The sequence below is a fragment of the Aythya fuligula genome, chromosome 14 (genome assembly GCF_009819795.1).
Source record: "Aythya fuligula isolate bAytFul2 chromosome 14, bAytFul2.pri, whole genome shotgun sequence".
NCBI lineage: Eukaryota > Metazoa > Chordata > Aves > Anseriformes > Anatidae > Aythya > Aythya fuligula.
Window position 1 is genome coordinate 830,822 of NC_045572.1, and position 24,383 is coordinate 855,204.

Below are 24,383 nucleotides of genomic sequence, written 5' to 3' on the forward strand. Positions count from 1 at the left end.
TTTTTCAGGACTGAAATCGTAGTGGTTGCATGTCTTGAGCTCCAGCCGTTACACTGATAGGCCTGAAAGGAATAGTCTTTCATGCTAAGGTTTCTTGGTGCTTTTCTTCCATTTTGACAGTGCATGCTTATGGGCATGGGGTGTTGGTTTTTTTGTTTTTTGTTTTTTTGTTTGGTTGGTTTTTTTTTTAATTGTTAACTGTATTCTGATGCATTTTTAGTTTTGACTTTGTTGTTAACTGTTTATAAACCATTTCATGTCTGCAAGGAGTATGTATTACATCTGTGGGAAGTAAAATGTCATCATTGTCAAAAGAAGACCTAATTCACAGTGAGGCCTATGCTGCCTTTAACATCTTCTGCATAATTAAAATGTCACTTAACTAAACAAAAAGAGCCTCTAGGATTTCCATATGCTTAAACTGTAACCATGTCTTGTTTTACTGGAGTACTATTCCAATCGTGCAAGGCTTAATTGTCTTACCTAAAATCAGGCAGACTGGTAGGTGTGTAAAGGGGAGGTTTTAAAGAAAGATTTTGCTCCTGGGAGCAGCCACAAGGTAGCAGGAGTTGGAGAGATGTTTGCCAGCCTGATGCTGGGTGTGTTGGGCTCTGGTATCAAGGGAAGTGGGCTGAGCTTACCTGGGCTATGAGAGAATGTGCTGGGAGAGAAGTGTGCTCACACTTGGAGTGTCTGCAGGTCTAGAGTGGCTTGTTAGCTGGCTTATTGCTGGCTGCTGTAAAACCATCCTGTTTTCAGAACTGAGCTCTTCAGGCTCAGGGAAGGTTTGTTAGCTTGGACAGAATGTTGGGACTAGTGTAAATCTTGCTAATTTTTCCTGAAACCTGGAGTACTATGGAGCAGAGGTGTCCAAGCTCCGAAGGTGCCCTGGGTAGAGGCAGTGCTGAGCTGGCTGGAATGCATAAGCTTGGCCTGAGCCCAAACTGAGGAGCCACAGGGGAACGTGAATTGTGCTTCACCAGAGCTCCCAGTTGAGCACACATCAGATAGAGATGCCAGTACTCGCTGTTAGACTCCACACTGGAAAAGCAGCTGGCCCTGGAAGCGGTATGGTCTGGCTGAAGCTGAAGCAAAGCTCCACTGAAGAGCTTCACTAGGTAATGCCTGAAGGGTGGGGAAAGGAGCACATCTAGGGTTTTGTCTGGTTTAGCAACATCAGCAGTAGTCCTGCATCACTGCATGAGGCAACCTAGGTCTGGACTCTGGGCTTCACTCAACTGCAATATATGTACGTGCTCTTAGACCACACGTAAATGGAACCATGTGGAAGCTACTGTGGACACCGTATGTTTTCTCTGTATCCTTTACTACCAATTAATGGCTACCTTTACTCAGCCTGTGTGTGTTTACCTATTATTTACCAGCGTATGGCTGTTGTGCAAAGTTACAGGCAGTGACTTAGCAAGCTGCTGCTTTGTCTTACAAAGGAATTTGGTGACAAATATTCTTTATTCTTCCTTCCATTCTGTTCTGGCTTCATATCTTTGAAGGCCTGGAGGGCTGCAAATATGCCTTCTTGGGGGGAGGCTGGTTCAGTTATTCTGGAAAATAAAAGCACAACAGAACTTTTAATATTTCTACCTGCTGCACAAGCACCTTTAAAAAAAAAAAAAAAAAAAAAGGTGTGCAACTTCCTTGCTGAATGCCTGATGTGTGCCTATAGTTTCCAAATGAAAGGAAGAACAAATGAAGCTGAATGATGGCAGTTGATTTGCTTTTCACACTTGTGTTTGTAATTTAATTTCACTGTGCAAAAGAGGTGGCTTAATGTCACTGGAAATTGCATGCACCGTTACAGAGGACTAAAATCTATATGTCATACGTACTCAAAGTGCCATTCTAGTGCTAGAATAGAAACCTCTGGACTGTATTATCTGACATTACAGCAAGTTTTCCTCTAGGTAAAACTCCAGTTAATTGCCTGATGAAGCCCTTTCACATTGTCCGAATCATAAACAGCTGTGGTTTTTTGGGCTTTTTATTTTTAAAGGGATTTTTTATATCTAAATTGTTCATCACAGCTGTCAACAGAAATGTAATTGGTACTTCCTCCTGTTGTAATTGGCCGCAAATCCACTGCATTGCCAGCATGTTTTGAGGTGCATGCATTGGGTTTACAACCTCTAATAGGAAAAAATATTTTATGAAACAATCTTTTAAATACAAATTCTCTAAACCAACAACTTCCCTTGCCTTCCAATAGTTACTCACCTTGTGTTTTCAACAAACATTCTTTTTTCCGCTTGGTGATTGTCTGTCCTCAGGCTCCCAGCCTTTGTTCCTTTTTACTCCTCTGCAAAAATAAATGCTTTTAGTACCTGGCATTTTCTCTCTGTGCATGTTTGCATGGTAATAAGGGGGCCTGCTGGTCTTCTCTATGAGCTGAAGAGACAGGGCTTCAAGTCTCTCACTACAAAGAATTTTCTCCAGGCTTTCCCTAATGTTTGTGTCTCAGACCTTCATTTTTTTTTGACATTGAAGAGAGGACATCAGAACTGATGCTGAGATTTGTCTCCGTTCTGCTCTATATGTTCTTGCTCACTTCTTCCTTGTTTAAGTGCTCAAACACTGTAAGCCCTTTTGGCAGCAGCAGTGCCAAGTTTTAGACATCTCCTAAGCCTTTTCTGGGCTAACTGGTTCCTGAGACACAGACCCCTCTTTCCTGCAGCTGTGGGCAAGTTTCCTTGCTTGTGTTACTGCAGCTAAACACAGAATTAAGTCATGTTTTCTTTGGTAGGCCCAGCTTACTGAAAAATACAAGTTGTTTTGTATGATTTCCTATCACACTGTTGCTTACCACCATTTTCAGGAGTGACTTTTGGTTTGCCTCTCAGTCACAGACAAGAGAGTTGACTAGCAGAAGGCCTAGCAGGATCTCATGGGAAGCATCCCAACTTGAAGGACAGCTGAAGTTTTTCTGAGATTAATCTAAGATCCTTAATCTAAGTGTGCATCATGTATTTAATATTGTGGATGTTTATCTATAAACATTACCTATATTGTTGAGTGCAATGCCAGGTAGTGCATCTCTATAATTAAATTTACTAAGCCTGGTTCAATGACAAGATCTATTTTTGATGAACTAACGCTATAGTGTAGCCACCAACTTCCAGGACATGGATTTTTGTCTCTAGACATCATAATACAGTCCAAAGTAACATATCCAGGATGACATACTTCAGAAAATAACTTCAGAAAACTGAGTGTCCAGTCTGTATCCATCACTTTAGCTTTCCATTATAAGGGCACTCAAAAAGTAGCTCATCCATTTTGTGGTGGGGCTGTTAGCACCGTTTCCTGAGCTTTACCGGCACATCCAGTGATATGTGCTCAGTAGCCTCTTTAGTCCATGGTATCTAAAGTTGCCACTCCTTCTTCCCTTCTTCATTTCTATGCTTTCAGGATAGGTAATACCAAGTAATTGCTAGTTTAGTCATTACAGCATGTTACCATATGCTACAGCTTCTATCTTTTTTTGTCCGCATTTGTGAGACTGTGCCAACTTTCTTATTGTACAGGAATATGAGGAGTAAGTGCTCTCTGATAATTCAATGCAGGTATTTACATTAAATTTAGGATTGTATCACTTCTGTTACTTTTACTTTTTCTCATTCGATGGGAGTGGGATACCCAAAAGAGCTGTGTTCATCCTCTTTTTCTTTACCACCACTCAGTCCAGCTCCTGCATCAGACCTGGACAAAAAAGTTAACAGGGTGGGTGTTTGGGTTAGCACAAATTAAAACCTAAGTTACTTAAAATCCAGACAGTCCAGGCCACAAGCAGGTGAGCTGTCCCAGCAGAGCTTGCATGCTACACTCAGCCCCCTCAAGCTGACTTTCCCTCTGAGGGAGCTCTCTGTGCCCTAAATCCAAGGCATGCAGTGACGTAGGGCTGTTTCCAAAGCCTGTCTTCACTTACTCAATCACTGAGGTTTTACAGCTTCACGGGATGTCCCAGAAGCTGTTCTCCCTCCTGTGTTCAGCACCAGCAGCAGACACTTGCTGGGTCTCTGTAACCCCCCAGCCTTGTAGCTGTAGCTGGCATTTCGATGCTTGCACCAAGGCACACTGCAGACACAAGTGGTGGCAGACATGCAAGGTTTCCAGAATCAGTGGTTCAGAAAGCTCTAGGCTGTGTATTAGAGGTTCCTGAGAAAGCAAAGGCTCTTACTTATTCCCCAGAAAAAGCTTTGTCTAACAGTCTCCTCAGCAAAAAAGGGCAGCCAGCCAAACAGCCACGAAGGAGGTCTCCACAAACCTCGTCAAAATCCTGTTTGTTTTTAAAGCCCTTTGCCGTGGCTTACCACAGCAGGGTGTGGGGCACCCCTGAGTTCTCATCCTGAAGCGTCTTGTCACGTACCCTGGTGAGCAAACCCAAGGGAAAGCACCGCTGCCATGACACCTGAGAAACAAAACTGCTGCTTGCACATCCTTGGGCCATCCATGCTTAGGTCTCAAACCCCACTGGGCTCCCTCACCGAGGCTGTTCCAGGCACCCACAGAGGCTGACCCCAGAGCCCCTCTGGCAGCATGCCTACGTCTGTGCCTCACTTCTCCCCCGGCTCCTGGGCCCACTGGCTGTGTCATTGCCCTTGTGGCACTGCTTACTGTGACCATGCTGCTCAAAGCAGGGGAGCCCAGCCAGCTACAAGTTAGAAGTGCCCAGCAAAGCCACCTCCACTGTTTTCCCCTGGTAAAAGGATAAAAGCAGGGCCACGAGCTCACCTCAACCTGCACAGCACCCTCAGGGGGCATAAACAGTACCCTGCCTAGCTCAGCTGGATCTGTGGGGGGTGTGGTGCTTCTGGGAGAGGCTGCTTGGCCCAAAGCATGTTTTTTCCACCTGATTTTGGGTTCTGACCATGAGAGTCCTAAGGCCTGGTGCTCAGAGGAGCCGAACACCTGCAGTTCCCTCCACCTCACCAAGGATTTAAGGGATTTAACATTGCTTTAAAGCATAATAACAATAAAAACTCTCCCTTTACATTGTAAGAGCTGTCTTTCAAAACACCAGTCTTAAGCAAGAGGCAACAGTCTCCAGTTAGGAAAAGAGACCTTGGGACTAACATAATCCATGCCCATGTCTTACTGTAACCACAGTGCCGCTGATCCCCTCCCACCCAGCCAGTAAGCAGGGATCCGAAATCTCTCTCAGCTCCTCACACCAGAATATTTAGGGTTTCATAAAGGACCAAGCTTTGAAGCCAAATCCTTCCTTCCCTGATTAGCACGATTCAGCACAAAACTTCCTTGAGCTCTACCTACCTCTGATTAGCACAGAGGCAGCTGCAGAGAAAGAAGAAGCTGCCGGACACCAGCTCCTGTGCTTTAATTAGCTGTGTTATTCCTAAGGGATTCCTGCAACAGCCAAGCTCTGCTGCCGGCTGCTGCAGCCAAGATGCAATTATATCAAAGTACCACCTCTTTTTAACAGGAGGTAAAGATGAGTACAGGCACATTTAATGCGCAGCATTAATGCGTTGCTCATTCACAAGCTTTCCATGTTTGGAAGAATCCCAGCTTTTTCTTGTTCAGCAGCCTAATTTTTATCCAAGCCTGCTGAGCCTCCTGCTTGGATGGCTGTATGTGCTGGGGGTGTCTTCTATCAGCAGAGTCTCTGAGTAGCCTGATTGTCAGAGACACAGCCTGCACAATAAATTGTCAGGCTCTCAGCAGCTGTGGCATTCAGCCAGAGCCCCATCACAGCCCTACCCTGACAGAGCAGAGTCCTTTATAGCTGCAATGCCCTAAAACAGCCGAAAGCCATTAACCATGTTTTTATGTCCTGCATGTTCAGTGGTTAATCCTCCAGTTGGGGCCTTCACCATTTGCAGCTCCAGCTCCAGCCCGGAAGCAGGCAGGATTCCCCATACCTGCCCGCTTCCCAGCGGCTGGCCCTCAAGAAGGCCTTTTACAAAGCCACCTTTCCAACATGGACATGGCAGAAAGAGAAGAGGTTTGCCTTCCCTAACTCAAGCCAGACACACACTGTGGGGCAGGTGGGTTTCTGTTCTGTTTCTCACTCCTGAATGTGAACCCAGCCCATCCCCCAGGCACAGCCCTGAGTGCAGTGGTCCGGGAGGTGTTGCTGAACATCAGCCCTGCTGCCAGCTGATGTCTTGGTGAGGTGAGATGTTAGCGAGAGGGGAAATGGTATTATCCAGCCTGGGCTGTAGATTTGAGCCTGGCTGCTGGAATAGCTTCCTGAACATATTCCTGGAGTGGTGATGGCAGGTACCAAGTGATAAAACGGGCCCCTGGGGAGGCAGCAGGGCTCTGCTGGGCTAATTGCATCCACACACTGCTCCCAACAATTGCATCTTTCTTTATCTCAGTGAGACTGACACATTTCCATTAGCTCATTTGGCTGCAGCATTCCATCCTGGGGCACTTTTCTATCTGAGAAAGGAACTGAGAATTGCAGCATCTGGGAACCTGTGGAAAGAGGAGGCCAGGAGTGTGGGCACTTCACTGCGTTTGGCCAAGGGCCTGCCCCTGCCCTTTAGGTGACAGCTCTCTGACCCAAGGTACCTGTGTCCCCCACATCAAATGCAGCAGAGGCAATGATACTTGCAGCCAGAAGCAAGTTTACTAAGCCAAGACGCAACTGAAAGCTCTGATACAATTTCACTGTATGAATGGAAACATGATGTATGTACATTAGTCCCTGTCCTCACGGCTTTGAAAAGGCAAACAGAGCAAACAGTGACTCATGAGAGGGTTAGTCTTCTCTGTCTGTACAGAGGAAGTATTTCTGGAATCTCATCTTTAGCACAGTCCAATATTCCTCCTTTTGCACTGCAGAGCCCCAACCCCTTTCTCTGATGTCTCGGAGTACTTCAGTATTCGAGTGAGCCCTCAAGCAGGCACAGCCTTGGTTTAATATTTAATGACCAAGATGACCACATTTGGAAGTTCCAGTCCCTAAGCTTTTAAGACTTGGAACTCTTAGCTGAAAATCTGGATTTCAGAGTTAGAACTACCTCTCCTTGGCTTTGAATACTTGCCCAAAATTCAGAAGAGCCCAAAAGCTGATACACTGGTCACAGCCTGCCCAGCCCTGAGCGCCCAAGGCTTGGGCTCCAGCAAGTGACTAGAAACAAAACCACACAAACACACAAGGGAAAAACCTGAGCAGAACCATAAAAACAGACTGCAGGACTCAAACAAAAAACAGCCAGCACTGTATGAAACAGGAAATAACCTGAGCTTTTTTCTAATGCCACCCAGTAGGTGCTGAGCCTTGCCACGCTCTGCCTGTCCCAGGCAGTGCCTCCACGCACCCTTTCCTGCACAAAGAGGGAAAACAACAAATCCACTTCCAACGACTTGAGCAAGGACAAGAGAACAAGAGAAAAATGGTAACACTGAGGGGCAGTTGGTACCAAAGCCATGCTGCTGCATCATCCTGCTGAGTCTCCTGGCACGCTCGTTAGCATTTGGCAGCTGGGGCATAGCAGTGCCACCAATTGAGCCACGGGAGGAGCTCCCTTACAGCACAGTTCGCATCTCTACTGCGCTGTGAGTGCTCTGTGCATGGCACTACCACACCAACCCCGTGCAGCAGAGCAGCATTCCAAGCTTCTTGCACTCCCAACTTTCTAGGAATTGCAAAAGCTGCAAAATGACTTTACCATGCATATCTCAGCAGCCCCTTACACTCTTAATAGCCTTGGAGGATGCTGTCTGTCAGGGAAATGAGCCCAGCCCATCACCAGGGAGCACAAGGGTAATGCAGAAGTCCCGTGTGTGATTTCCTTAACTACAGATGAGGCTTCGGGCAGGTAACTGGCTTCCCTCTCGCTGGGCTCCTCACCACATAATGCTTAAAAATAACGAGTATGTGACAGTGTCTGAGTTGACTACATCATCTCTCTGTTAGTGATTTACCTGATTTCCTAAAGAAGTCTTCCCATTGGTCTCACCCTAAAAGAAATCTTATTTCTGTGTGTCAATCCCTCACGTTTCAGCTGGCAAGTCATCACCAACCTTCCTGCACCAGAAGCTGCATTAAGCAGCTGCTACATGCACTTTTGCCCTCATTAAGTATCACCCTTTTGATGCTTCAGGGAAGCAGTAAACATTATTACTGAATGGGATTGTGTGAGACTGGCTTCGCTGCTGAAGGTTGGATTACTTTTATACTTTCATCACCAAACCGCTGAAGATTAATCAATGGGGTAATTGCAGAACTCTGAAAGCTGTATGGCTAACCTCTCCTCTGGGTTTCACAGTCTTCCAGCAAATCCAGCAGGCTCCACAGCAAGATGCTACCAACACATTGTCACAAAAGAAAAGCCATTAGTGAGCAATTACATTTCAGCAGGATTTCCCCTCTCTACCAAGCCCTAATGAGGATAACCGATTCAAGAGGAACTGCTGCAAGAATGAATAAATAATGAGAGAAGGAGGTTGGGAGTTCCTGTAATCCGGACAGAATGTGCAGGCAAAGAGAAACATATGCTGGAGCTCTGTTCCAAGCCACAGACAGACGTGGAGACTTGCTCACAGTTACAGGAGGCACCAACTGATTTCAAAAGCATCACAGAGGTCCTGGGCCAAGGTCAGAGTTGCTACAGACAGCATACGTGCATGTGCTCACTCTGCTCAAGAGCTGAATCAATTCTGGGAAAGACTTTACTGCTGACAACAGGTCACTGCAACGAAACGCCTGACTTACAGGAGGGTTAATACCTCTGCCTTGCCCTCTAGTTCCACGCATACCGAGCATCAAAAGAAAATCAATACTACCTTGAAAGAAGAACTTCCTTGAAATCAAATTTACCTGAGCTTTTTTTTTTTTTTTTTTTTTTGCTTTTACCTAGGTGCTCAATTACGACTAGGATGTCTTTTCTTCACAGTAATAAAAATACAAGTGGGAAAAAATCTGCATACATGCTATCTTATACATACATAATAATCTCCTACAAATTCTGCCACCTGAAGAAGTGTCTCCCAACCTGCCCTCCTGTGACCACGGTGCCGGAGGTGCAGAGCCCCGTTTCACAAGGCAGCTGGTACAGCACAACCTGCTCCCCTCCTTTAGGGCACCATGATGAGAGAATGCAACTCAGCATAAGGCATTTCTTCCCCAAATGGAGAAACACTGTATTACACTTACCTGCGATGGACAACTTGTCTGAAACTGTTAGTGCTGTGAGTGAAAAACAGTCAAGGGAGAGGTGAGCAGGCGGGGCGCAGGTATTCGGAGGCCAAGCATGTCCTGTGCTCCTGCTGCGTTGTGCCTTGCTGCAGCTGTGATGGCACGGCCCTCGTGTGCTTCTGGGGAGATTCGCTCTGCACAGTGGGGCCAGAGAAGCCCTGAGCTCACCCCCAGCTCTGCAGCTCGCTTGGCACTCACTGACTGTGCTGGAAGCATGGCCAAAGGGGCAGCAGCCTCTGAGCAGGACCTCCACCTTCCTCCTTCAACTGAGCTGGGTGCGTCTCAGTCACAGCCATGAAATGGGGCCATTAGGATTTCTTTGTATCTGTCTCTACAAAGTATGGGTAATCTTGTCTCATTAATGACACAGCAAGAAAAAGAAGAGCTTTTCCCCATGGAAAGCATCCGGCTGGTTGAGCGTGACTTGGCATCTTTTAGCCACTGTGGTGAAATGTAACTTTGAATAGGGATTTGTCCAGGTGATTCACTTCCAGCAGTGGACTAGTAACCTCAGTTTAATCTTTGTTTAATTCATGGAAAAAGAAGAAGAAAGAAAAAAAAAAAAAAAAAGAAAGAATAAAAAACAGAAATCAAAGGCTTTTGGGTCAAGGACTAAAAAAACAAGGAAGCTAATACATCAAAACATTATTCAACATTATTTCCCTTTAAAAGAGCACTGAAAAAAATCAAGGCTTTATTTGAATAAATGTTACACAACATTCTTTATCATTTACTTCTCAGCAAACCTTAAAGGATGAATCATATTTTCCTCATTCAAGTCTACAAAATGAAAGAGGCATAGTGATCATTCAATATACAGACAAGAAGGTAGCACGGAGCAAAGCTTAAATATTAAGCAACTAAAGCAAAAAAGTGAAAAGCAATACATTACTGTAATTCTCTATCATTAGAATATCCCTGACAATTTCATTTCAAAATGAAAATCTGGTTTCAAACAAAATGGCTGCAATACCTTCTGTGAAAACAAATGCAAGTACAATTAGCTACCTTGTCTATTTTTATGCTATTTGCTTATATACCCATATTATCCAATGCAGAGATCTGCATCACTCTTGAATGTTTTTGTTTTTCTCTGTATTTCAGCTGCTGTGCACAAGTGCTCATGATGATGAGGAAATAAGAGCACTGGTTAAGGGTCAGATGTCACACAGGCAGGCACTACTGGCTTCTACTTACAACATCAATCAGTTTTCAATCCAATGTGCAATAACCCTGCTATTACAGTCCTGGGCCTTTTTCCTGAGCAGAAACTGTTTTGTGCCATGTTGTTTGGTGGCTTCTGTTTTGTTTGGTTGTGTTTTTTTTTGTGTGTGTGTGTGTTTGTGTGTGTGTGTATTAAAGTATTATTTAATAGGCCAAGACCCTTGTACATTATCAATACAATTGGCGTTTAGTGACTAGAGGGTGAAAGGCTAGCACATACTCTATACCAAACTGCTTCCCCTTTCACCAAATCAGACATTTTCATTTTTCTAAATTCTAGTTAAATTTCAGGCCACAAACAGGACCAAACCACTGATCCTCTTCTGACTGGTGAAAAGGAGGAGCACTGTAAAATATTAATCTGAAATTTTAAAAAGTCGTATTTTATTATGAAAAATGATACAATTTGAACCTACTGCATAGCATTATAGAGCTATTTGTTAAGAAGTAGGCAGTAAGTATTCAATTTCTGGCTTTATAAATAAATTACCTCTTAAAAAAAGGAATTGAGCGAACACTAAGCATGACCTGGCTCAGTGTGTGTGCATCACTGATACACCTTTCCTGGATCTGGATGACTGTCCTCACCTCTCACTTCCCTCTTCCCCAGCTGCTTAACAAGTTTTAAACCATTGCCAACACCAAAGCCAAACAATGGAGTTGTCCTCACTTCAAATTCAGTGTTACTTAATTCAGGCGCCGTATTTGAAGGCTGTACTTGTCTTTGTACTGATACAGATGCCCCTTGGAAAGGTATCTTTCTTTTTAAATGATCTGGACAAAGACACTATTTTATCCAATTGAATCAGAATATTAAGGAAGAAAAGGGTTTATTAATACAAGTCTTTTCAGTTCTCTAGAAACAAAAATTTGTCTTTGAGTAGATTATGTGCACATTTTCACTTCTTCAAAACAAATATTTTCACAGGTTATATAATAAATCCCCAGTTAAGAACATTGTAATAAATGATACTGCTGAGAAAGTGTGCACACAATGTCAAATAGTCAGTGACAAATAAATTAATATTTAATAACTCAGTATTTCAGCAGCATGTCCAGCATTCACAAGTTCCACTGAAGTAAGTCTTACCAAACACTTTTTTGGGGAGGGGAATAAAATGGATAAAACCCACTGAGTTTGTTTGTTTCTTTGTTGTTGTTTTTGTTTTTGTTTGATTTACAGCTATTCAAACAAGTCAATATAACTGAGATCAACAACCATCAGAAACACTAATAAAACCTTTGCTCTACTGGTTACCTATCTGAAAAATATTTTGTCAAAAGGAAAAATTAACCCATGATTAGAAAGAGAAATGCCATTCAATTTAATCACTCTCCATTCACGACTCCCATCTTATAGTATCATAAGCAAAATGCTACTCTCTGTTGTAGCCCTTCTTAACATTTTTTTCACAATCCTCAATTCCCTAAGTGTTACAATAGCATAAATAAAATGCAACCATATTCACACAGAAGGAGCTTTCCCGTAATACAGAGATACATGGAGTTTGTGGTCACTGTCCTTTCCATCACCTCTATGGGAAACATTGGTCTCATATAGCAGGACTGTTCATATTTTACAATACAATTGGTTTTGGACATGCTTTTGATCACAGGTCACAGCTCTGCTAACACCTGCACTAAATACTAACTAAGCCTCATAGAATGGAAAATTGCAATGCTAAAGTTAAGAATTAAAATAAAAGTTCAAAAGTTACAGTCAACTTCCCAGGCAATTGGCTCCATCACTGGCACCTATCAAAACATACAAACGTGACTGTCACATTACAAAAAAAAAAAGTTATTTGCAGTGATTCTTCATACTAATAATTCAAGTGGTTCCTTGCATGTAAGTGTCTTATAATCTTCAATAATTTCATGCGTCATTTATTGCAAAAAAGTTTTATAAAATATTTCCTAACATCTTTTTAAATTTTAAAGAAAATGTACATTAGGTACAGGTGCCCTAACTGGGTGTGAGGGGGTGCTTTAACATATTTACCCCCTCTTTCCCCTTCAAAAAATGTTTACTACTTGGTGAAGATTTCAGAGGAAAAATAGGACAATTCAGTCTCAGATTTCTTTCAGTCCTGATGAGCTGGTGCTCTTCGTGGCAGTGTAGTGAGGTTCCATAAAAACAGCAGTTGACTAGTGTCTCTGAGCTGAAAAGGGGAGAGAAAGGGAAAACAGTTAAATGCCTTCCAAAATATATTGCAAAAGTAGGTAAGTGAAATCTGAGGTGGCCAGAGAAGTTACCGGTTCGCCTGATCAGTTTTGTGCCTTGTGTGCAGAAGACAAAAAAATATATTTACGTTATCATAAGACATACACAAGTGAACAAACTCCTCAGTTGACCGGAGTTTTAAGAGAAGCTACCGTACCAGTCTATTACGTCTCACCCCGTTTCAGCATCAAGATAGAACTTGTATTTTTAAAGATGTTTCGAGGTTGTTAGCAAGGGAAGGAAATTAATACACAAAAGCTATACAATGAGCTATACAATGATGTATAGTTGGCAGAATAAGACAAACTGATGCTGTAATGGCACTCTGAATGTAAGACCTAAGAAATGCATGGGAGCACGAAAGAATAAAGCTGCTCACTGTGTCCTCCCACTTGTTCCACAGAACTCAAATGAAGTGATAAGGCAGGAGAAACAGTCCAAGTAACAGCTTCTGCATGAGAACCCCAACTGTTCAGGGCAGTAGAGAATTAATACAGTCTGCACTGACTTGCCACTTTTGTAGTGTGGAGAAAACAGTTCTCTAAAATAATAATATTGAAGTTGAAAGAGGCCTCTTAGAGGTATTCTAGTCCAACCCCTTTGATCAAAAAACACACAGGAGAACAAAAGAGGTTCCAACAGAACCCAGCCAGCCGTGTTAGCTCCTTTTACCACCATGCTGAGCTTCAGACTGCTGGGGCTATTTTAGATGTATATGCACATTTTGCAGTACTGGCAATGACATTCTGAATAATCCAGCTGAGACTCATACCATGGATGAGAAAATTCTAAAGTTCTTTCTGAATAGATAACTCTCCCAAATAATATCCAAAAGAAATATATATAAAATGAGAAGCAAAAGAGAAGAATTCATGAAAACAGGTCTTACTTTAGAGGAGGCAGGGAAGATACAGGAGATAAACGTGGAATTTGTCAACTGCTCGGTTACTCATTATGCCACAAAAGGACAACAGAGAACACATTGTATACAATGAGACAGAACTCAAATAGGAATGAAATTTTGGGAAAGCTGATACAGAAAAAACAAGGACTAATTACAAAATGTAACTGGGCCAGGCAAAGATGCACCCAGGTGCTATACTTTGACAGCAAACATGTAGGCATTCATTTTAATACCCAATAGATCCTCATTTGGTTATGATACTCAGAACTGATACAGAATTAAACCTATATTAAGTGTGTTCCACTCCGAGATAAATGAAATAAACATGCATAGCCATTCTGTAAAGAGAAGTATGCCAGACAAAGTACCCCCATATTCAACAGAACTTGCTGGTGCAGGGAACTAAACACCGCAGTGTCCTAGGCAGCAAAACAACCAATACTGGGCCTTCAAGCATACAGACAATAGGAAATTATCCAAAATAAGATTAACATTAAATTAGTACCACGTATCCATGACGTCCTGAAAAAGAAGCTTTTACAGTCTGTCAGAGAACCAAACACTACTAAGAAATATCAAAAATACTACAAAAAGTTGGATGACAGTTCAGCCAGTATGTCCAAGCACCTGTGCTCCCCAGCTCCAGCCTCAGGGACGCAATTCCTAGCCCACAAATGTCCATGGCCTATGAAGGGACAAGGCAAGACAGGAATCTGGTTATCTGAGTGAGCGTACAACTACAGCTACGTCTAAGGAAACAAACAGCTAACTTTACAGTGGTGTTCCCTCCTTCTGAGGACAGGCAGTTTTGGTTTTGACACTTCATCTACCAAATTAGTGATTGATGTGGTTGCAATGCTTTTCAGATCCACACTCCTGTGTGATCCACACTCCTGCAGATCCTGTGGATCTGAAAAGCATTGTGGATCACCACCAAATCTCAGCTTACAGAAACCAAAACCAGTGCATATCCACTATCTAATTCCAGACCTAATGCAATGATGTAGATCTGCATCACACCTTTTTACATTACTATATTACAGTAAAAATCATGACTTTGTGTAAACCGAGCTCTGTTTACAGCAACTGTAGATTCTCCTCACTGTCCCATTTTCTCTCCATCTCAAGAGTTACAAGGCACCTGCACATCAAATCCAAGCAGTAAGTACATACTTGGACTGGAATTCCCAATGTTGTTTAGTATTTGCTTGGCTTTAAACACACGCTTTGTATTTCCTAATGGACTTAGGCAAGCGCTTCAAGTTAAGCATGCATGTTAAGTGTTTCCCTAAATGGGGGTTCTCCCTCAGATCGGGGGTTGGAAAGAACAAGGGAAAAAAAGATAATAAAACAAACTTCATTTTCCTAGAACAGTGACTCACTAACTACAGTCCACATGTCAACCAAGTTTTCCACCAAGGTCTTCCTGCTCATGTTTTCAATTCTTTTCCTTGTTTTAGCTATTAAACTTCTTTTTAAAGAGACTAAAAAGTTACTAACTTCTTTCCTAATATTACTTTTACACATCAGCAGGGCCTATAATCATAGGCAGCAGATGAACTGCCACAAGGCAGTTCTTGCTAAGATGTGATCCGCATAACAATAGCGTTTGAGGATGGCTGGTTTTAGACAAAATCTTATTTTTAAATTATTCTTTTTTACTTTTACATTATGCCTGCCACATTACTTAATCTGATCACTTAATGCAAGTCTTCAAGTTGTTTAAGAAAAACAACGTGGTAGTTTTCAAGAACATGCACGTACATCCTGACATCAGGGCAGGTCAGGGGAAAAAGCTATATCCAAAGTGTTCAAATAGAAGAGGGAAATAAAATAACCAGCAGCTCACCACCTCTGGCCCAGCCAGTACCTCCTGGCAAACATGCTCTTCCCTCAAGGCAGGGGAGCAGAGAGCTCCTAAGCGCCCACCTGAATCCACAGCAGGCTGTCAGATACTGCAAGGGAGCAGCAGGACTCAGGCTGATGTAAAATGCTGCCAGTCGTTGAGATCTATGGTAGACAAAATCTGGTCAATGGAAGTAGAGAATTTGTGATGTTTTAAAGAGGGAAAAAAAAAAAAAAAAGTAACCTCCTTGTCTGCCTGAATTCTTACTGAGTAGACTACTTTTGCTCTCCAGAAAACACCATACCATGAAAAGATGCTAAAAAAAATAATAATAAAAAAAAAATACTAATTTTATGTGCTTAAACTAGACAGCAGAGTTTACCTTCATGGGAAATAACGCATCATTTTGCAAACAAACTAGCAGACAGCAAAACAAAGTGTCAACACCAGCAATGTACCTGTGCAAACACTGTACTGCCCACGGAAGACTTTGGTGCTCAAAGCTGGGGCAATACTCTGAAATTGTGCTGCACGAAGTAACTCTCTAAAGTTAAAATTGAAGCAATTGGTTACAGTTCGTGGTGACTGTGACCTTTTCTATATTTTGAAGTAAATAAAAAAAAAAAAAAAAAAAAAAAAGCAAACTTAGGACACTGTCTACTCAAAATCAATGGCATTTTACATCCAGTTTGTAACCATACAGCTGATAGTCAAAGCCAATTAATCACCACTCTCTTCCATGTCTTATATTTGTCTTGATTTCTAAAATGTGAAAAACAGCAGCTATTCCTCTCCCTTTTTGAACATGAAGCAGATGAGACACCAGTTTTCCTTTCCAGGTAAAAACCATAAAGATGAAATTGCATCTTCCTTTGGCTTTGTGTCTTCACATAAAACCGTGCACAGTTGTGTACACCTTATTAGCAATGGTCAAACTAACCAGCATTTCTTTACTATAGTAATTAAAGTCACTTAACAGAAAAGCAGATGACTCTCAGTTGTAGAGTATACTGGAGTCTCTCTGTGTGCTGCTTCACTTTATTATAAGTATTCTAACAACTACCCCCATTTGGCTCCTCACAGCCTATAAACTGAAATTCAGAGCCTTTCTGGCAGTAGCAATATAATCTTCGTGGAAAAGATTATAGTATAGAAGAAATCTGAGACAACAAAAGGTGAAAGAGCAATGGACCAGCTGCTCACAAGCCTGTTATGATTAGGAGCCAAAGATCCAGGGAAAAAGTTGATGAAAAAGATAGAAATACTCTCTTGAAATCAATAAACCCAACTACTGCAGAATCTGCTATTCTAATACATACTAAACATACACTTGTTACCTGCATGTTTGGGAAAATTCATGAATACGGAATATTTTGAGATGAAGCCTTTGTCTTGTTGCTGTTATCCTGGTGTTAAGAGTACGGCGTGTGGATTTAGCAAACCAGCGAGGAATAACCACGGAATAACCTTGGAATAACCTTGCTGTAAGGTACATAAACTGACTAGGGCATGTCTGATCAAAGGGGCTGTCCAGTCAAAACTACTTTTATCTGGACCTATAGCAGTGTTTTGTGTACAAAAGGTTTTGGGCAGGAATAAATGAAATAAGTCTCCTTGGATTTAGTGACTGAAAAATAACCCCCCACACTTGCAGTTTCTTCTCTTACTACCACACCTGCTATATTGTAGAGGAACCTCTCTCACCCTCAGGGTTTCCCCATGGCACATTGTGCATGTGCTGGCAAGGCAGGGAGAAAAGGTACAAGGAGCCAAGGTGCCACAGAGCACCAAGCGGCCCCAGCTCCTCAGAGCGAGCTGCCATGCAGGCCGCCTGCCTCGGCTCCTCATCTGCCACTGCATTCCCTGGCCCTGATGGGTGCAGCTAGCCGCTCATCCCATCAACCGCTTGGTCCCTGTGTTCATTCACTTCCCTGTATCAGCTGTGGCCTGTAAATCAGCGACAGAGGAACCCCATCCTCCACGTGACAGGGGGCATGTCCAGCAGTCTGGCCTGAAGTCACTTCATCCAGCTGCTAGAATCTGTGGAGCCACCACAAAAACCACTGGAAGTGAGAGATGTAAGCATGTGTGTCAGGACCAGCATGGGCACAGCTGGTGGCCTCATTCTGCTGATGTTGCCCAAGTCTGCCCCGCTGCACCCTGTCTCTTTCCTGGGAGTTATGGCTGAAAAACAGACTTCTAATATGAAATCTTTCACAGGGCTGATGCATTCACTAATGGCCAGAGAGCAATACTGCTTTTGAAAGTGTTTGTTTTGCTCTTCAAAGGAAAAGCAGAGAAACAATAGGCCAGCCAGCAAGGAGAAAAGGCAGCTGGGAAGGACAAGGAGAATAAAAATAGCAGCATCTCCCATCAAAAACTTCAAAGGAAAACATACTTAGTTCTTTAAGTTGATCACTTCAAATTTTAAATAATTACAGTAACAAACAAGGTCATCGGCTTGCTATCACGGTCTACATACAAAACTCTGTAACAGAAGAAAGGGCAAAAGTTATTTAACTGCAACAAATTCAAACTTCGACTTACAAAGTCAAAGTTATGAAGGCATGAAGAGTTAAAATAGACTTCTCTTCCAAGTTATGAATTACTAAAAGAAAGCAAAACTGTCATATTCCCATATGGGCTAAGATGATTTTCAGCAACTGGGCCTTAACTACAAGGCAAACCAAGAGCAACAACCCATTCTTCAGTTTATGTGCCTAATTCTCTGAAATACATAACACAGTACCAAGAATTTCTAAAAACGTGCCAAAGCCAGCTTTTCTATGTAAACCTATCAGAAGAGATTAGGTCCCTAAAGCCCTCAACGTCTGAAAAATCTCAAGGTAAGTGTTGTTTTTTCCTTACAATAATCAAATAGTGCTAATGCAATACTACAACCAAGAATATTCAGTGCTCAAAACCTTTAGCTATGATTTTAACAGCAAAATATACAGGAAAAAGCAAAGCAAAAGAACAACAAAAAACTTCCCTTTTTCTCATAGAGAAATATAAGTAAATAGTTTGTGTGGGTGGAAAGGGTTATGGGAGACAAAGGTTGGGGGGAGTGATTTTTATTTTATATTTGCACCATGTGTTTTATAATTCTGAACCACTGTAGCAGTGCAATTAAATATTAGTGTTTCTAATGCCAAACAAAAAAAAATCCTAAATGATACTAAATAAATAAATAAAGGATGCAAAACTAGCATTTAAGTAAAAATTTGCCTGGAATTGTACATGCTTGCTTTACTGACAAAGCAGGTACCTTCTTCCTCTTTGTGCACCTGCTAAAACACTGACAGGCGAGGCCATCAGGGCAGAGCCTGCCACCAGAATTATGCTACGTTTCCATCACCGAATCTCTTGCTGATGGTAACAAGCTGGTGGGAACACAGCCTGCCTTCCAAATCTCAAAGGCATAGTACATGGCTGGTGCATGTAAGAATATTTTTTATTCATATTGTATATCTGACATCAGAACCGTTAGTAAGTAAACATGAAAACTGACCTAGATGTTAAAAAAAAAAAAGAAACAACTCATTTAAGGTTGGCATATGATATAAATTATGTCATCCAAACACGATTTTGCATAGTAGAGGCCCCTTGGCATGGATACAGTGCAGCTCAGGAGCTTAAATGAAGTGAGACCTGCACAACTGAGAACAGGACACATGGGGCAGATAATTCCCTATCTGCATGTTTCTGCAAAGATTCTCTTTCCTAAATCTGAGTTGTTAATGACAAAATTACAGAAAACAAAGCTATGACAGGGCCAGGATAGGTCATCAATTCTATCCCATACCCAAACGCAGGATAAATTTAACTAACCCACTCCTGAGAGAGGTTAGCCTAACCTATTGTTTCTAAAAGCTTGTAATTACGGAAGCTATGCAACTCTCCCAACAACATCCAGGATTTCACTGCTTTAACTGGAATAAATATTCTAGTGTCTAATCTTAACTCCCTGTCTTGTGATTTTTACTAGTAGTTCTTGTCCTAGTTGCAATTAAACAGAAGTGTATTTCCCTTTTGTCTCTGCACCTGTCTGTCAGGTATTCGCAGACGTCCAATATCCTCATTTCCATCAACCCTTTATTCCTTCTCTGCCAAGATCGTTGGCATAAAAACTGCATTTTGGTTGTTCAAAATGTGCATGGTCCTGGTTTAGAAAACAATTTCTCAATTGTAGCCCAGACAAATTCCATAGAGCCATCTGTCTTCATACAGTGGAAGAGCAGAGCCTGAATTTAAACTTGGAACAGGGGATCCTGGTACATTCCCTGCTCCAACATACACCTGCAGCCTGTTTTGTTAATATTATCCCTTTGGACCACGGGTAGGTAGGTAAGAAGTTTTTAGCACTGTGCATATGAAAACTACCCAAGAGGGTGATGTAGAAGACCCTGTATTATCGATTACATTTATTTTCCATGCTGCTGCTTATCCTACTCCACACCAAGAACACACTGATGCTTTTTCTCAAAAAAATACATACGTACATGGAGCCATGGATCCAAGTTCCCTTCCACAAGCAGTAACTGGCAGTGAGCCAGCCAGTGCTGCAGGTCCACCCTTGAGGGTTATCCCCAGCTGCTAGATCTGATGCCAGCAACAAAACTGTGCAGGGAAAAGGCACGACATCACAGACAGCAAAGCAGTGTCTCCACAGCCAAGCCTGGGAACCGCTGTTTTCCCTTGTGTTCACAGAAGGGCAAGTGTGGCACAATTTGATTTTATATACATACACACACACACACAAATATAATATTCAGCTAAATATATATAAAGCTAACATACATATATATAGCTTATATATATGTATATAAAGCTAAATTACAGTATGGATTGGTATACGTATTCGAGGTATTACTGAAGAAAACCTGAAACATAAGAGTAACTCACAGGATAACTATGAGCTACCACTAGGATCTAACAACTAAAAAACAATCTCCAGAGAGATTTCTGATTTAGGGAAGAGTGACTGCCACACTCTAAGAGTTTTGCAAAACCCCATCTAAATCACTATAAACAGTTCTTACCACTGATGTCAAAGAAAGATGAGTTCGAACAAGAACAGGTGCAAAAAAAATGCTGGTAAAGATGAGCTTGGAACAAAAAAAACATCCTACAAGCGGATCTTATTTTGTCCAGTTACATGGCCACATTCTACAAATACACTTACAGCATAACACCACACTAAGGGAACTATTTAAACTAAAATACCGAGTTGTCACAGAGAACAGCAACTGAGGTATTATACCCGTTGAGTAGGAACTCAGCATTACGACTGTCAAGGCCACGAAGCATAGGTTCTTCCCACTACAGATTAACAATTTGAAGCTGAATACTTGGATCCACATCTCAAAAGCTTTAATCTAATGCCTTAGACACCTTAACGGCTACTACAGAAGCTGTGATACTGTAGGCCTCTACCCACCCTGCTGCTAAATGTGGCTGATCCCTCATCACCACAGCCATGACAGAAGCCTTAAGGTATTTATGCAAGAAGGCCTCTGTTGGTGTTGATAGCTTATTTTATCTATAGGGATAATTGTATCATATTATTGCCAAGTATAACCTGTCTATATCTCCAAAAGGTATCCTACTGTATCCTCTCTTTGAAAAAAAAAAATCCCCTCAGTAAACCAACCTCACATAAGCATAGCCTCACCTGACAAAATCTGGTAACAAAGGCACTCTATTTCTGCAAACTTGAATTAAATTCTAGATGAGGTTAAGTCTGAACAGTTGGCAGTGGGGCAAGGACACACATTGCTATTTTTTTTCCTATAACATCTCTCAAATATGAGAATTATTCCCTCCTACTGCTCTTGCAGAGTAACATATTAGTCTCAATGCTATTCTCCTAGTTCTCCATACAGTATCACATCTAACTCAATATACCAAGTTCCTCTCTTTTTCCTTCAGCTTCCCTATGACCTTTCTATTTATATACTTAAAAAGTAAACTGAAAATAAGAACAGAAAGATAAATCATCTAAGCCTTTAACCACTATAAGTTCTGTGCTGTAAGACCCCTTTCAAGTTCATTTCTGAATAATATACCAACACTTCTACCAAATGGCTTACGGTAAAAAATAGTCAACTACCTTTTTAGTCATAAACACACTATACTTTTCTTCCAGTTCACACTCTTAATCTACAAATTAGCGTACAGTGATCCCATTGTACTGGCTGAATTTGCTTGTTTTTGTAGGAATTTATTAGAATACAATTATAAGAAAGAGAAGAACCGAAATGGCCATCATCAATTGTTGGCTTCTTTTGTAGTGGAGCTCCTCGGCCAAGACTGCTCTGTTTGTGTACTTCACAGAACAAGCCTGAGGACAGATGATACTGCTACTGAGGACAAGCTACTTGGATTTAACTTTCTAAAACTGTGTTTGCGTTATACACTAACAACTTCAGCAAAAGTTTATAGATGACAGGAACTGCCATTAGTTTCAAGACTTGGGAAAGTTAACCAGTTAACTTCAGGAGAGTTAATGAGAAACAAGCCCAGAAGTGAAAAAAGCAAATCATCACTTCCATTGATATTTTTTCAAACTAATCACACCTTGAAGCTTCTCTCTTACTCTCAAAAAAGTATTTTACAACACGCTGAGAAGAAAAAGTCTTCTTGGCTTTGCACATTTGACTTAAACCCACCCCCAATGTCCCTGCTAGTGAGGTAGATGTCAGTTCCGTAGCTTTCAAACTAAAGATAACAATAAGAGGAAAATAGTGGTATATCAGAGGTAATTATCTCATTTAAGTGTTGACATAAAATTACAACTCTGATTAGAAAAATAACAAATATCTGTTCAATTTCCTGTAGAACTCCAGAAAAATAAGCATTTCACATTTGCTCCCGGCTTTACTCATGAAACGATCAAACTTCCAAACATCCCAAACAAATCTTTGTGTTTTGACATAACTACCCTCTTGCAAAACATTTCATCTGAAACTAAAGATTTTCAAAGGAATATTAGGGAATAGTAGGCTTGTGTAAAAGACTCGTTACTACCTAACACATTTTTTTCTCCAAATTGCATACCTTGCATATACAACCACCATGCTGAGGATTTTCCTTAATTCTAAAAGGCATCATCTGCAATTCATTATATTAAGCTGATATAAAACTAACAGAGTCAGCCTTTACACTACTGTTTGTGTTCGTAATGCACAGCCTGCTTGCAACAGTTGCACGGCTTAATTACACAGATGCACTATGCTGGCAACATACAGGCATGCTCCTGTCATTAGTTATTTGATAAATCATTTAAACTGTCAAGCTAATTCAGAGATGGTAGAAAGTAGAAAGAACAGCAGTTCACACTCAGATTGCAGGCACTGCTGGGATCAGGTAGGCATGTAAGAAAGCAGCTTTTTGCAGTTTAAAGCTAAGACAAAGCCTAGCGCTGTGTAAATTTTCAAAGCCAATCTTACACGCAGCATACATGCTGCCATAATTAAGGTGACTTACTGTCAGAACCAGACTTTGCATTAAGCCCAACATTTTCTCTATTATCAACTATTATGTCTAGAGTTTTGGCTACTTCAGAGTGAAAAGAAAGACCATAGACCCATGAATAGGATATTTTCAATATAAGGTAGCTTTCACTATAAGGTAGCATGGTGTTGTGAAGAAAAAAAATACTCTGGTGGTTTCAAAATCTGTTAAGTCTGAGAGGATGATGTACTGCACATTTAGTATACACTACAAAACTTAGGAAAGACTTCTTAAGACTGACCGCCTACAAAACTCAAACTCATTAAACACCTTTCGTAAAGTTTGTTTGAACATAAAGCAATCAAAAGAAACCCCCTCAAACTTCATGCTCTTCAATCTTAGCAGTGAACACCTGATCAAACTTCAACTACGTATGCTCTAGTACTATGCTAACTTTAAATAAAATACAAAGCTTGAATACAAAGCTTCCAAGTATTTAAAAAAAAATACAGTGTAAATATTGATTTTACCACTACTTAAGCCAGAACAACTAATTTATAACCAGTTTGCTTGAGATTCTAAACCTCAAGAAACCAGCATAGACATCTAAACCATGCTGTATGGGTTCTTGGCTTCAAAAAGCAGTCTGCTTCAGTAACAAATACGGCTTATTTACTTAAATAAGTAAGTAACTGTTTCTGTTTGCAGGAAAGAATACATAGAAGTGAAACAGGTTTTTTTTTTCTGCATTATGAAATTTACTGTGTGTTTATCACATTCAAAAAGCATTGACCAGTTGGTTGATTTTTTTTGTAACTGTTAGAATGCCAAGGAAAAGCTGATATATTTGGAAGCTGAACTAGCACCTAGCAGAGTTCACCAGGAGCTTCTGAAGAAATTTGAATGGTCATGTATTCAACACTTTGGGCTTCAAGTAGTTCTGTGAGCACAACAGAATAATTTTAAAAGGTTAAAAGAAAGCAAATGCTTTGCAAAGACCAGACACTATCATGGATATATGAAATTTATCTCAAGTTTAAAAGATTTTTTTAAGGGTTTGATGATTAGATCCTTACCCCATTTTCATGTCTGTTTAAAATCTCAATTTTCAGTCTAAGCTTAAGTTTTTACATGTCATGATTGCCTACTTGGGCAATTATGGAAAAAACAGGATGAAAATTGCTTTGGGATGAACGTTGACAGATTCTTCACGAGACATTGCAAGGCTCAAACAGGAGTGGGTTAAAGAAGAGAGCAATTCTTATGGTCAGATAAGGACCAAAACTAGAGCAAAAAACATAACTGATTGCATGAAAATGCTCCGCATTGAGCAACAGACATGCAAGAAAAGCTGAAGTAACAGTGGTGAGTGGGTCTGCTTAGTTTTTGGTAAATGGAGAAAACTGAAAATGTTTCCCCACTGTACAAATGACAGTCTTTATTCAAATATATGGAACAATCTAATTATAGGGGGAAAAATGATAAACTTTACAGAAAGCCCTCTACAGAGCTAATTCTGAAACAAAAAGGGAGAGATAATTGCTTA

General features: G+C 41.2%; 1 protein-coding gene across 1 annotated transcript in view; it reads right to left on the reverse strand.

The window, feature by feature from the left end:
• Nucleotides 1-9,861: 9,861 nt before the first annotated feature.
• The window catches only part of PWWP2A (PWWP domain containing 2A), a 29,765-nt gene continuing 15,243 nt past the window's right edge, over nucleotides 9,862-24,383 (reverse strand). The window contains exon 3 of the mRNA XM_032197141.1: nucleotides 9,862-12,570. Coding sequence (XP_032053032.1) covers nucleotides 12,557-12,570 — 14 coding nt within the window. The 3' untranslated portion in view covers nucleotides 9,862-12,556. The remainder of the gene's footprint in view (nucleotides 12,571-24,383) is intronic.